This window comes from Pelodiscus sinensis, chromosome 3 (genome assembly GCF_049634645.1).
Source record: "Pelodiscus sinensis isolate JC-2024 chromosome 3, ASM4963464v1, whole genome shotgun sequence".
In the NCBI taxonomy this organism is placed as follows: Eukaryota; Metazoa; Chordata; order Testudines; family Trionychidae; genus Pelodiscus; species Pelodiscus sinensis.
In genome coordinates, this window is record NC_134713.1 from 51,960,430 (window position 1) to 51,974,037 (window position 13,608).

The following is a 13,608-nucleotide window of genomic DNA, read 5'->3' on the forward strand; positions in this document are numbered from 1 at the left end:
CAGCTACACCTCTGTCTCCCCTCCCATCCCACCCCCGAGATGGTGCCAGGGGGAACCGGCTTTTAAGCCAGCTCCCCGCAGCACCGTCTCCTGCTCCCTCCTTATTGCCCCTCTCTGATAGAGGCAACAAGGCAGGATGGGGAGCGACTAGTCAAGTCACTACTTGATTACCCTCTAAGCATATGCTTATCGGGTATTCTATTAGTCTCTTACATTCCTACTCCTGTTACATCAGTGCCATTGGACTTTGAAGTAGGAAATAATTCAAGGAAATCCTAGGGCTTGTGTTATGTATATGTTGTTCTCTTCTGGCTTTATAACCCATGAATCTAAGAGAGAATTACAGTAATCATGTTGTGTCAGGATGTTATCAGTGTAAATCCCATAAACCATCCTCTGTTCCCTCTTTTCCTCAGCTACCATGGGCTTTGAATTGTGAGGTTATGAATGAGGGTGAATGAGGGTGAGGGCTGGCCTGCCATGTATTCCCAATCATGAGGAGTCATAGGGTGCATGTGTGACCCTGCTGGTCACAGCTGTTTAAAACAAAAAAAGAAATAAAGCAGATCCTGTGCATGTGAAGTGCATTCACACCTACAATTAGATATACACTGATACCATCTTGTGGAACCACGGTTACCATAAAGTAGCGAAACTGTTCTAAGATGCATTGATGTTTCCTTTTTTTTAAAGTAGCTTTTCCTTGATTATATTGTATTGTGTTACCACAATTTTTTTCTGATTTCTATTCAGTCTTTAAAATTTTGACTAGATCCAATGGCATTTCATAAAGTTAGGACAAATTTTAAATAACCAAAAGACACAAGTTCTGACATAATAGGTTGCTGGAATAACTTTTCAGGAACATGGGTTATTCATAAATATCTATTATTAGGTTAATTTTTAATTACCCATACTATTTTTAGACCTCAAAGGTATAACTAACCATTTAAGTATTTATTTGCCATTTGAGATGTTGTGTATGCACTGTGGTAAATAGAAGATACATTCATGCACATATTTGCATCAGATTTATAAAGAATTGTAACTAGTTACTGGTGTTACTAGTGTAATGAGTGAACTGTGCTAAACAATTAATAAGTACTTGCTTTGCAATATTATGAGCTAGAGGCACAAACAGGTGCAATATAGTTGAGTACAGTACTTAAACAGAACATCATAATTGAAATGTTTCATGAAATGGGCAGTTGTTAGCAATTCTTTTGAAAATAGACACATTGAGGGAGCTTAGCTTAAATTAATTGGGAAGCTGACCCTAGCTTACAGAGAAGGCATAGAGTCAGGCAAGACAGGAGTGAGTGAAAGAGGCAAAGGGGAGTGGTCAGGAGTGAATCTTCAGTGGAGCAAAGAGTGGGTGTGAAAGAGAGGGGCAACAAAATACTTGGTAATATTTCTTTTAGAGTTTATAGGTTATGCATATGTCTCGGTGACTGAAATAACTTTTCTCAGTGTAGCTCTTTGTCTGCAGCTAGACTCTTAATATTGATAGTACTGTATTTGCAAATCAGAAAGGCAGGGTACTTCTGCACAATTTTGGTAAATTGTTTGTGAAAGTGCATGAGGATGTTCACCTTCCTGTAGTTAACTCATTACTAACACCATAAATCAGGGAATGAGATTTTAACTTAAAGTTTACATATTTTGTCCTGAGCTGAACCCCTACCGGATTTTGATATTAAGATTAGAAAGTAAAGATTTTATATATTAAATAAAACCTCCTAAAGTATATATGTGCATGGAGTATCATGATGCCACTTGTCCTCAACCTCCCCCCTCCGCCCCCTCCCCGCAAAAACTCAACCTCCTCCCCTCTTCAACACACCCAAATTGAACTACATAGTGCAGATAGCATGCTGTGTGTAGAGTTTTCCTGAATTGGAAGTGAAAGGAAAAGCACAGGTGAAGCAATATATTTTTCTTTTTATCTATTTAAACTTTAAATTAATACACGTCATTTCATAAGAGTCATTTTGCTGAAATATACATCTGTCAATCTCTGGATACATTTATCATAAAACAATTTAAGTACTTTGGATTGTAAGTATTATTAAATAGTATCATTAAGGCAAATTAACTTTTTTGTATGAAATAATTATTAAAGATTTCAGAAAACTCTCTTCCCCTTTTAAAATATATCTTTTCCAAATTCTGTTTTCTTTGCAGTAATCTTTTTGCTTTTAGCTTCCTTCTGACTAAAGAGTTAAATTAAGGTTCCAGTTCAGCAAACCATCCTTATGCAGTAAAGTTCTTAAAGTTAAGTATATGCTTAAATGCTTTGCTGAACTAGGACTCAAAGTCCTGAATCTGCCTTTAAAACTGTGCAGATGCAAGGATCTGCCCACATGATTCTCAGTGTGTGTTTGGGAACCAACTTTGCAGGTAAAGTTTCAAATGGAATAAACTCTGAGTGAGATGGCTGACATCTTTACAAACTGTAGAGAATAAATATTTAATCTATAGGATGCCCAAGTTTTTCATGTGTAAAAACTACTTCCAAAACCTAAATCTGTTAAACAGCAGCTCACTATGCTGCTGGAAATCTGTGTTGGACCACTACCAGGAGTTTTGAAGACTAATAGTTGTGTTGAACCACAGTTTGAGAACAGCTATTTTAGTATTAAATTAATTAATTAAAAGTAGACTTATACAAATGCTAAAAAGGGCACATAATCAAGGTGCCTTTGAGACAATTGATAAATATGTCACAAATAATATCTTCAGTGTTGCAGTAAAAGTCACTGTAACACACCAAAGTTGAGACAGGCAACTTGAAAGTTTGTTAGTGTCGCTTCCAACAATTTTCTACGTTTTTAATTTCCCCCAGTTTTAAATGCATGGGGAAAGGAGAGGAATTTTGACATGACCCTCAGGGTCTAGTTATTTTGGACAAAGAAGTGGAGCAAATTCCAAAGTCATATTCAGAATAACGTGAAAATCTAGGTGGTTATTAGAAAAATGTTATATTTGGATCCAGAAACTATGTACATTTGACTAGGGATGTTAACTAATGTGTATTTGTGTAAATATATAATTTCTGGATTTTTTAGTAGTTACATATTTACATGTAGGAAGGAGGGTCAGGAGGGAGCCGGTGCTCAATAAAGAGGCAGCAGTGCGGGGGGGCAGGCAGTTCCATGGCGAGCCAGCTTAGCCCTCCTGAGCACTGGCAAAGGCAGCTTCATGGGTACCGGCTCCTGCCTGCCCTCCCTCACCCTCTGCATTGCTGTGTCTTTAAGCTGGCTTCCCCTGAACACTGGCTCCTGTCTGCTCCCTTGGGCTGCTGCCTTGGTAGGAAGCATTGGGAGGAGGGCAGCTGGCTCCGTGGGAGCCGACACGAGTGGGGAGCTGGCTTAAAAGCTGGTTCTCCATAGACACCAGCTCCTGCCCCCCGTTGCTGCCTCCCACAGAGGTAGCAAGGAAGGGGTACACGTAGTCATTAGGATTAACCAATAAGCCCATGCTCATCAGTTAATCTTGTAAACAACTACACGCTAACATCCCTACATTTGCTTATAGCATATGTTTAAGATAATAGCCTTTGATGAAGTCAGCAGAGAGTTGGTTGACTGTGGTATGCCACCTCATCTTGCTTTAACTGAAATCATTATTACCATTATGAGATGATGCAAAGTCACAGTTGATCCAAGAAGTTTCTATATTAGCATGCTTCCTACTGGATTTCTGTTGAAGAGTTCTATTTTAGTTAAGCGGTCTTCTCAGTTCCTTTATAGTGATAGAATGAGATGTTGGATATCTAATTTAAATATTTTGCATGTATTGAATGAAAAATTATCATACTTAACTCATACTTGACAGTCATTTCTTTGAGTATTTAATTTTGATAGCTGTTTTTGGACAGCTTCAATGTAGATTTCTGAAAAATTGCAAAGCTGGTAAATGTAATATGGGTTATGTTTTATCACATTTTTAAATGGTGATATTCTGCATTATGCAAATTCTTCAGAGCAAGGATGATCTCCCTTCTGTCTCTTCTACAAACATTGAGCACATTATTAGCATTAACTGCGTCTTACAACAATTGACTGTTTATCCCACAATTTTGGCCAAAAAGAAGCTTTCTTGTAACATAGTTTTGTGTAAAGGTTCAAATTTAGAATGGATTTTAGTTACCTAGTTCTTTCTTACATTACTTACAGTAGTACCCAGAGGTACCTGTTGTGTTGAGTTTTGGTGATGGCATTTCAAAAGATATGTAGTAGAAATAGAGGTGGATAGGTGACTAAAATGAGTCACATGAAATTGACATGATTATTTATGACTGCTTCGTTTAGAGAAGAAATGAATACGCGGAGTATACAGTAATGAATGAAATATAAGTGATAAACTATTCACTTCTAACTGTACTTTATCATAATATGAGAATGTAGGGTCTGTGTGAAATTGGAAGGAAGCTAATTTAAAAGGATACACGTAAATTCTTTACATAACCTGTGGAACTCATTTCCATAAAATATTAGGCTTAGTCGATACTTACACAAAGATTGATGCTCCGAAGCTCAATCTTTTAGAGTTTGATTTTAGTGGGTCTAATAAGGACCCACTAAATCAAACGCCGAGGGTGCCCCCATCAACCTCAGTTATCCACAGGTTGTGAGGAGTAAGGGAAGTCGATGAGAGAGTTTCTCCTGTTGACCTCCCACTGTGGGGCCACTCCCAAAATTTGGTTTAATGTCAACTCTAGCTATGCAATTCTTGTAGCTGAAGTTTCATATCTTAAATTGAATTTCTCCCCCAATGTAGAGCTGGCCTTAGTGAGACTGAACTTAGTGGGATTCAAAAACTTGATTAGACACTGATATGGGCAATCAGAAATTCTCCATTACATTAGATGAGATTTTTTCTAAATTAGAAAGGAATAATTTTTATGCCTCTGAGATTTTATGAAGATGCTTCTGCTATGGCATGTTATTCCTGTCCCCTGCAGAGCTTCTTATACCTTCCTGAGAAGTATCTGGTCCTAGGGTTGGAATACTAGCCTAGGCAGAGGATCCGGTTGAATGCAGTGTAACAGTTCCCACGTCATGAGCTATACAAACACAGATATAGACACATTTCTATGAGAGATTATAACCTGATGATGAGCAGGTCTAAAAGTAAAACCTCTCTTCACACCAGCCTTTCCAAGATGATGAAAATAAGGAGTAGACAGAATAGTGATCATGTACTTTTAGACTCTTATGTCTCAGGGATGAGATCATTAGGAGTTCAGTAGATTAAAAGAAATATCAATGATACGTTTTCTTGAGCTGTGGGTGGGTTATTGTTTTTTTTGTGACCAAAACCTAAATCAGTATTAATAAGGAATTGGAAGGGCACTAATAAAATAAGGAAGAGAATCTCAGAAGATGAAATTGTATAATTTAGGCTTCAGAGGGTATTTGAATTTTAGACATATCCTTACAGTTAATGATGGGTAATCATGTGGAAAGTAAAAGAAAGTTACAATTGTAACCTAATCTTTGGAATTCTCTCTCCAGCCCACCTCTCACTTATAAAAGTATGAAACATGAAGAAGGTCATGAAAGGAAAATATGTATTTAGTATTAGAATTTTTGTATCTCTGTCAGGAGTGCTGACAGCCTCTGCATGTCCCTGAACAAGGAGTGGAGGGCTCCTACTCCTGGAAGGGGTTGGACCAGGGAAGCCAACCCGCAGCAATGCCCAGAACACACCATGCCAGCTCCCAGGAAGCCTTCTGTGGTGCATGCTCCCCTCTAGTTTTTAGCGCTGCCCGGAGTGTGCAGCATGGTGCTCCGGAAGCAATTTTAAAGAACCCCCAAGGCAACTACCACTTTTGTCCCCTCATTGGTGGGCCTGGTCTCTATATATGCGTATTGGTAAATATATGAGAATGACTATTTATTTTATAGTTTGCAAATGAAATTATTGGTCTCTTTCTTTAGTTTTTACCAGATTCGTGCATCAATGAAAATTCCTCCAAGAGTTCCACACAAATTAGAAGCTAGCTTGTTACGTGTTACAGGTAAGTACAGGAATTTTTACAGTGAATGTAGTCTGATTTGACTATATTAATTAAGACAACACTACCAGGATTTTAGGTGTGGAATCTTCCTTTAAATTATTATAAGACAGCTGTTGGCAATGCTTCATGTTTCACATTTTGTAATATAAAAAAAAATCTGTAAGAATAACTGAGAATAAAGTTTCTTTTTTGTGCTGACCTATGTATATTATCTGCCTTGTTTATCTTCATAGAACTATTCACTGAAGCTGATTATACTCTTTATTACTAGAAATGTCACAGAAGAAACAAAAAAAACAGCTTGACTTTCAGATTTAATGTTATCATGAGCTTTCGTGGGCACAACCCACTTATTCAGATGACAGGAGTGTTGGAAGTCCAGATCCAAGAATAAATAAGGGAACGGGGGGGGGGGGGGGGGGGGGGCGGGAGGAGGAGAAGGGAAAAAAAGTGGAGAGGAGGAAGAAAAAAGAGACGGTGAGTAGATAAGCTTCAGAGGGATAGCCTAGTTAGTCTGTAACAGAAAAAACTTAAAAAACAACAACTACTCTAGTAGCACCTTCAAGACTAAATAGTTAAAAGAGGCTAATAAGAACCATTATTATAAGTTTGCACCAACACCAGATTCTACACAGACATCAAGAACCGTTAGCAGCTTTGGTTGGTTGGTTGGTTAAGTTATTAAGGTGTTGAAGATAATGTGCGAGCCATCTGATATCCCAGTTCATACTATTTGAATAAGAATTAAACTTGTAAATGAAGTTAAATTCTAACCCTTCTCTGTGTATTTGGCTTGTGGAATTGGTCTGAAACAAAACAGCAACTTGGAGTTCCATTAATGAGTGTCCAGGAAGATTAAAGTGTTCTCCAGCAGGTTTTTGTGTATTGACTTTTTGGATATCTGATTTGTGTCCATTAATTCTTTCTCGTAGAGACTGTCCAGTTTGGCCAATATACATGGCAGTGGGGCATCGCTGGCATTTGATGGCATAGATCACATTAGTGGATGTGCGGTTAAATGAGCCTTTGATTTGGTGGCTGATGTGGTTGGGTCCAATTATGAAATCACTTATGTAGATGTGTGGGCAGAGTTGGCACTGGGGCTTATTGCAGGGGTGGGTTCCTGGATGATTATGATGGAGGTATGTTGCGTGGTTACTGGAAAGAATTTGTTTGAGGTTAGGGGGTTGTCTGTAGGTGAGGATTGGCCTTTCCCCCAAGGCCTCCAAGAGTGATGGGTCATTTTTCAGGATAGGTCGTAGACTGTTGTTTTCTCTTGGGACCTGTCTTGAAGTAGTTCCTGTCTGGGTACTTTTTGGCTCTGTTAATCTGTTTTTTCACTTCTCTGGCTGGGTATTTCAATTTTAAGAATGCTCTATATAGATCCTGTAAGTGTTTGTCTCTGCCTGTAGGATTTGGAGCAAATCCGGTTGTATCATAGGGCTTGGCTGTATATAGTAGATTGAGAAATGTGTCTGGGATGGAAGCCAGGGGATGAAGGTAAGTGTAGCGGTCGTAGGTTTCCAGTATATAGTGGTGGAAATTTGTCCCTAATTTAATTGTACTGTAGTGTCAAGGAAGTGGATTTCTCATGTGGACTGATCCAGGCTGAGGTTGATGGTGGGGTGGAAGTTGTTGAAATCCCTGTGAAATTCTTCAAGAGTCTCTTTCCTGTGGGTCCATATGATTAAGATGTTATCTACATTGTGGAGGTAGAGTAAGGTTGTTAGGTGGCGAAAGTTGAGGAAACGTTCAAGGTCAGCCATAAAGATGTTGGTATATTGTGGTGCCATACGGGTGCCCGTGGCTGTGCTGCTGACTGGAAGATACAAATTGTCTCCGAATTGGAAGTAGTTGTAGATGAGGACAAAGTCGCAGAGCTGTGTAATCAGGTGTGCTGCGCTGTCATCTTATATCAAATTTCTGTTCCTCATATATGTTCTTAATGGGTGATTTGACCAGAGTATAGAAGTCTGTTGACGAGTTAAATAAATTGAAGTCTTTGAGTGTGTCACTGTAAGGCAGGTTCTCTAACCTTTCTGAGCTATTCTCATGGCACTTATCTGAACCATCTCCAATTTACCAACATCCTTCATGAATTTTGTATACTATATTCCACTAGCAATAACTCCAGTAGTTGTGAAGACAAAGGTAATATATTTGTAGTGCTTCTTGAGCTTTCCTAGTAGTCAAAGATTACATTAGCCTTTTTAGCCACAGCATCTTGCTGGGAGTTCATGTTCAGCAGATTATCCTCATAACCCCTAGAGTTGCTGTTTCCCCTCATAATCGCTAAGCTACGTCTAGACTGGCATGATTTTCCGCAAATACATTTAACGGAAAAGTTTTCCATTAAAAGCATTTGTGGAAAAGAGCGTCTAGATTGGCACGGACGCTTTTCCGCAAAAGCACTTTTGGTGGAAAAGCGTCCGTGCCAATCTAGATACGCTTTTCCGCAAAAAAGCCCCGATCGCCATTTTCGTGATCGGGGCTTTTTTGTGCAAAACAAATCTGAGCTGTCTACACGGGCCCTTTTGTGCAAAAGGACTTTTGCCTGAACAGGAGCAGCATAGAATTTCCGCAAGAAGCACTGATTTCAGACAGTAGGAAGTCAGTGTTCTTGCGGAAATTCAAGCGGCCAGTGTAGACAGCTGGCAAGTTTTTCCGGAAAAACGTGCCAGTCTAGACGCAGCCCTAGAGTATACTATAAGCCACAGTTATAGTATAAAGGACTAAGTGCCTGATCTTATATTTGGCTGTGTTGAAATGTACTTGTGCTTGTCTTACTTAGCGAGACAGATCTGTATCAATGACTTGTTCTTGCCACTTCTCCAATCTTTGTGTTATATGCACACTTTTTTATCAGATTTTATATGTTCTTCTAGATCTGTGGTCCCCAACCTTTTATGCCCAAAATCCCTTTCTGAATTTAAGATCAACTCAAAATCTATCCAGCTCCTTCCCTGAGGCCCAATCTCTCATCAAAGCCCCACCCACTCATTCCACCCCCCTTTCTCTATAGCTCAGTCTCCCCACACTCACTCACTTTTACTGGGCTGAGGCAGGGGGTTGAGTGTTGGAGGGCGGGGTGCAGGAGGGAGTATGGGTACTGGTGCTCAGAGGGGAGCTCAGGGATAAGGTTTTGATACAGGAGGGGATGCAGGGTGCTGGCTCTGGGAGAGTGGTCAGGTTGAGATAGTAGTTTGTGGTGCTGGTTCTGGGATGGGGGATCGTGAAGCAGAAGGGAATGTGGTGTGCTGGCTCTGGTAGGGGGTAAATTAGATCTTCTGAATTTCCATTGTTTAAAGCAAATTAATTAGCTTCTCAAACAAAGAGATCAGGCTGGTGTCATATGATCTACTGTGTTGTATTTTATCCCAATTTACTGTCATCCTCTGTTTCCTTAACTACTTTCTCTTTCAAAATTTGTTGGAAGACCTTGCATATAATTGAGGTCCAACTAATGAGCATGTAGTTTCCTGGATTGCTTTTTTCTCCTTCCTTAAAAATAGATACTATATTAACGAATTTCCAGTCATAGCATCTGTCCCTTATAGATGAATTAAAGGTCCTTGCTATTGGACTTGAAATTTCATGCACCAGTTCCTTTAATATTCTTGGATAGAGATTATCCTGGTCCCCAGATTTCTGTCTCATTAAACTATTTGAGTTCGACTTCCACTTCACATGTGGCAATTTCTACTTTCATATCCTCATTTCAATTTGTTACCCTGCCTTTACCCCTAAGTTCCTTATTACTCCTCTTAAAAACTGACAAAATATTTATTTAGGTATTTAAAAATCAGTGCTTAGTGGTCATTTTGTTGGTGTTTTCTTCTTATTTATGTAGTGGTAGAAGCTTTTGCTGTTGGTTTTTGTTTTCTTTATGAGGGTTGAACTCTGCTTGGCTTTAGGCACTTTCTCTGCACTTTCTACTACACAAAGTTAGTTTTCTTTGCTGATCCTGTCCATTTTCCATTCCTTGTGGGCTTTCTGTTTTCTCTTAATAACCTGTTTGAAATGCTTGCCCATCAAGCTTGGTTTGCAATTGTTCTCTACAAGTTTTTCCCCTTGCTTGGGGCACAGGCTTCAGATAACTTCTGTAGGTTTATCTTAAATTAATTCCAAGCCTTCTCCAGATTCAGATCCTTGAGTTCTTCAGGCCAGTCCACTTCACTATATTCCCTTTACAAAAAATAAGTTTACCCTGTGTACAGGCAGTCCCCGGGTTACGTACAAGATAGGGACTATAGGTTTGTTCTTAAGTTGAATTTGTATGTAAGTCAGAACTGGCTCCAGATTCAGCCGCTGCTGCTGCAGTGGACCAGGGGCTGACTACAGGAAGCTGGAGGCAGAATTGCTCTGCCCCCAGCTTCCTGGAATCAGCCACTGATCAGTTTCAACAGCGGCTGAATCTCAAGCCTGGGACAGAACAGCTGGGCTGCCAGGTAGGTCCCTGCAGGACCAAGCCGGCAGCACCCCAGCTGCTCTACCCCAGGATCCACAACAAAAGCCTGGTCTGCTGGGGGGGGGGGAGGGGGTAGGGTCGGGGCGAGAGAGTCCCGTTCGTAAGTGCGGAGTAACTCGGGGACTGCCTGTATATCAAGAACCCTTGTTCCAGACATATTTTTTAATCCTTCAATTTGGTTTAAACTGAATTAGCTTATGATCACTTGTCCCATGAACTGCCTTCTCCAACCAATTTTTCTGTGAAGTCCTTGCTACTTACCAATACTTAATCTAAAATGGCATCTTGTTGGTTCAGTGACTGTTTGATTTAAAAAAATCATTCAGCTGTCACATCTAGAAATATTTAGGTCCTATCATTATTAGTAATGCTTGTCCTCCAATTCATATTGGGCGAATTAAAGTCTCCAATAATAACACAATTCCTATTACAGGTTGAACTTGACTACTCGCTCCCAGCCGCGTTGGTGCCTCTGTATCAGAGCAGGAAAGCAGAGAGGAAACTGGAGCCGGTGCTGGGAGGAGCTGGCTTAATTTGTATTTAAAAATACAAATTACATAAGAACTTATAAATTGTACTGAGTACACGATTAGTCAGTTACCTGCCTCTTAACATCCTTAGATTTGAACCTCTCTAGTCCAGCACCCTTGAGATCTGTCTGGTGCCGAATGAGAGAATTTGCCAAACCATAGGAGGTCAATATTGCTTGGCTGCATTACCAACACTTGCACTGCTTACTGGGCTCTTAGAAGACATGTAGGGGTAAATTAGAGCTAAACAGCACACAACATTGAGACCCAATTGGCTATAAACAAACTTTATGGGTCTGCAGGAAACTTGGCCACACCCATGGTAAGTGTACATCTGGCTAACTAAAATCATTCTGGAGCACGGATGTTGCCAGACTAGAGAGTGCCACACTAGCGAGTTTCAACCTGTAGTATATATGTCAATAAAAATATTAAAGAAGTCTCTGCATATAATCAAATCATATCCTGGGATCAGCAGTGGCACCAAGCACTATCCCAATGAAACTATTTTCCAAAGTGATTTTGACCCAAACAGAATTCTGTTATCCATCCATTACCTCTAATTAATTTCCAGTTTATCTCATCATTAACATATAATGGCTACTACACCCCTTTTTCTTTTATTTCTGTCTTTGCTGAACAACACATACGCTTCAGTACCTGTGCTCCTGTTATGACAACTATTCCACCATGATTCTGTTAATCCTATAAAATCTAGTTTCACTTCCTGCACAAGTCATTCTAGTTCTTCTATTTTGTAGCCTAGAGTCCTTGTATTGGTGTACAAACACATTAGTTATTTCTGCTTGGCTTCACCCGGATCCGTCACCCATCTCTTCAGTTGGTGTCTGTTTTCCTCTACTCTGTTGCTCCTTTTTCCTTTGCCAGTTACTTCAACTGCAATTTTTTTACAGTTGGCTGCTTTTTGTGTACAGGCAGTCCCCGGGTTCCGCGGATCCGACTTATGTCGGATCCGTACTTACGAAGGGTGCTTTTCTCGCCCCGGAGTACGCGGTCAGCGGGAACGCCCAGACGCGCCGCGGTCCCACCGCCTGCGTCCTCTGGGGTGAGAAAAGCTGCTCCGTGTCTCCCTGGTCTGCTGGGGGGGGGAGCCCCCAGCAGACCAGGGAGACGCGGAGCAAAGCCGCGGAAGACCCGGGCGGCGGGACCGTGGCGCGTCTCAGTCCCGCCACCCGCGTATCCCTGGTCTGCTGGGGGGGAGGGGCGCAGCTAGTGCGCCCTCCCCCCCCCACAGCAGACCAGGGTTTTCTCACGGACGCCTATGGTAGAGCAGCTGGGGCGCTGCCGGTTGGTCCCGCAGTGCCGCTCCTCGGCGCTACTAGACCAACCCGGCAGCACCCCAGCTGCTCTGCTCCAGGCGTCCCCAAGTCAGCCGCTGCTGAAACTGACCAGTGGCTGACTACAGGAAGCCTGAGGCAGGGTTTCTCTGCCCCGAGCTTCCTGGAATCAGCCGCTGATCAGTTTCAGCAGCAGCTGACTTGGCGACACCTGGGGTAGAGCAGCTGGGGTGCTGCCGGGTTGGTCCCCGCAGAGCCGAGGTGCGGTGCTGCGGGGACCTACCCAGCAGCGCCCCAGCTGCTCTGTCCCAGGCGTCCAGATTCAGCTGCTGTTGAAACTGATCAGCGGCTGATTCCAGGAAGCTCGGGGCAGAGAAACCCTGCCTCAGGCTTCCTGTAGTCAGCCACTGGTCAGTTTCAGCAGCGGCTGAATCTGGATGCCAGTTCCGACTTACGTACAAATTCAACTTAGGGACTGTAGGTTTGTTCTTATCTTGTACGTAACCCGGTGACTGCCTGTATTCCTTCTTTTCTGAGCACCCAACATGTAACGTGTGGGATGTGGTTTTCAGAAGTATAGAGGACTGATAGCTGGGGATGTGAATGGGTAGGCTTATTGGTTAATTTATTTGACTACTCACATTCCTTCCCCCCCTCCCGCTGCTGTCTCTGTATCAAAAGCAGGTACTGGGGGGAGCTGCCAAGTTCTCCTCAGCATTGGCTCCACGGTGCCACCTCCCCTTCCTGCACTGCAGTCTCTATCAGAGGCAGCAGCGGGGGGAAGAACACCATTGTGTTCTTCAACCACTGATATTATCCAATGAAGTTCAAAGAAAATAAAAACAAAATTCAACAATCCTACTCCATAACAGCACAGTGGGTACTAATTAAGTTTGCACAAGCAACCGTTCTGGTATTTCCTGACTTTACAACTTTAACATTCTTTTAATTAATATTTTTGAACAAAATACTATAGAAGTGCCCAAGGACCTCTGTCAAGCCTGAGACTCATACTGAGAATACTGCATTATACACACATGGAAATACACATTTAGTTGGGATTGGTCCTTGGGCAGGGAGCTGGACTTGATGACCTCCTGCTCTATGATTCTATTTCCTTCTTTTTAGAGTTTATACTCTAAGACCAGTTGTTATATAAAGAATGTATGAAAACTAGGAAAGAGATAACCATATGCTGCTTGAAATTGTTGTAACATTTATAAGTGCCTGCTATCCCAGTCTAGTAAACCCAGACATTTCTAGTTCAGACCCTCCTGTTATAAGGAA

General features: G+C 41.5%; 1 protein-coding gene across 9 annotated transcripts in view; it reads left to right on the forward strand.

The window, feature by feature from the left end:
* The window catches only part of FAM135A (family with sequence similarity 135 member A), a 151,283-nt gene that overhangs the window by 37,258 nt on the left and 100,417 nt on the right, over positions 1-13,608 (forward strand). For all 9 annotated transcript variants that reach the window (XM_025186756.2, XM_006127228.4, XM_025186759.2 and 6 more), the window contains one exon: positions 5,946-6,025. In XM_025186756.2, the coding sequence (XP_025042541.1) occupies positions 5,946-6,025 (80 nt within the window). The remainder of the gene's footprint in view (positions 1-5,945; positions 6,026-13,608) is intronic.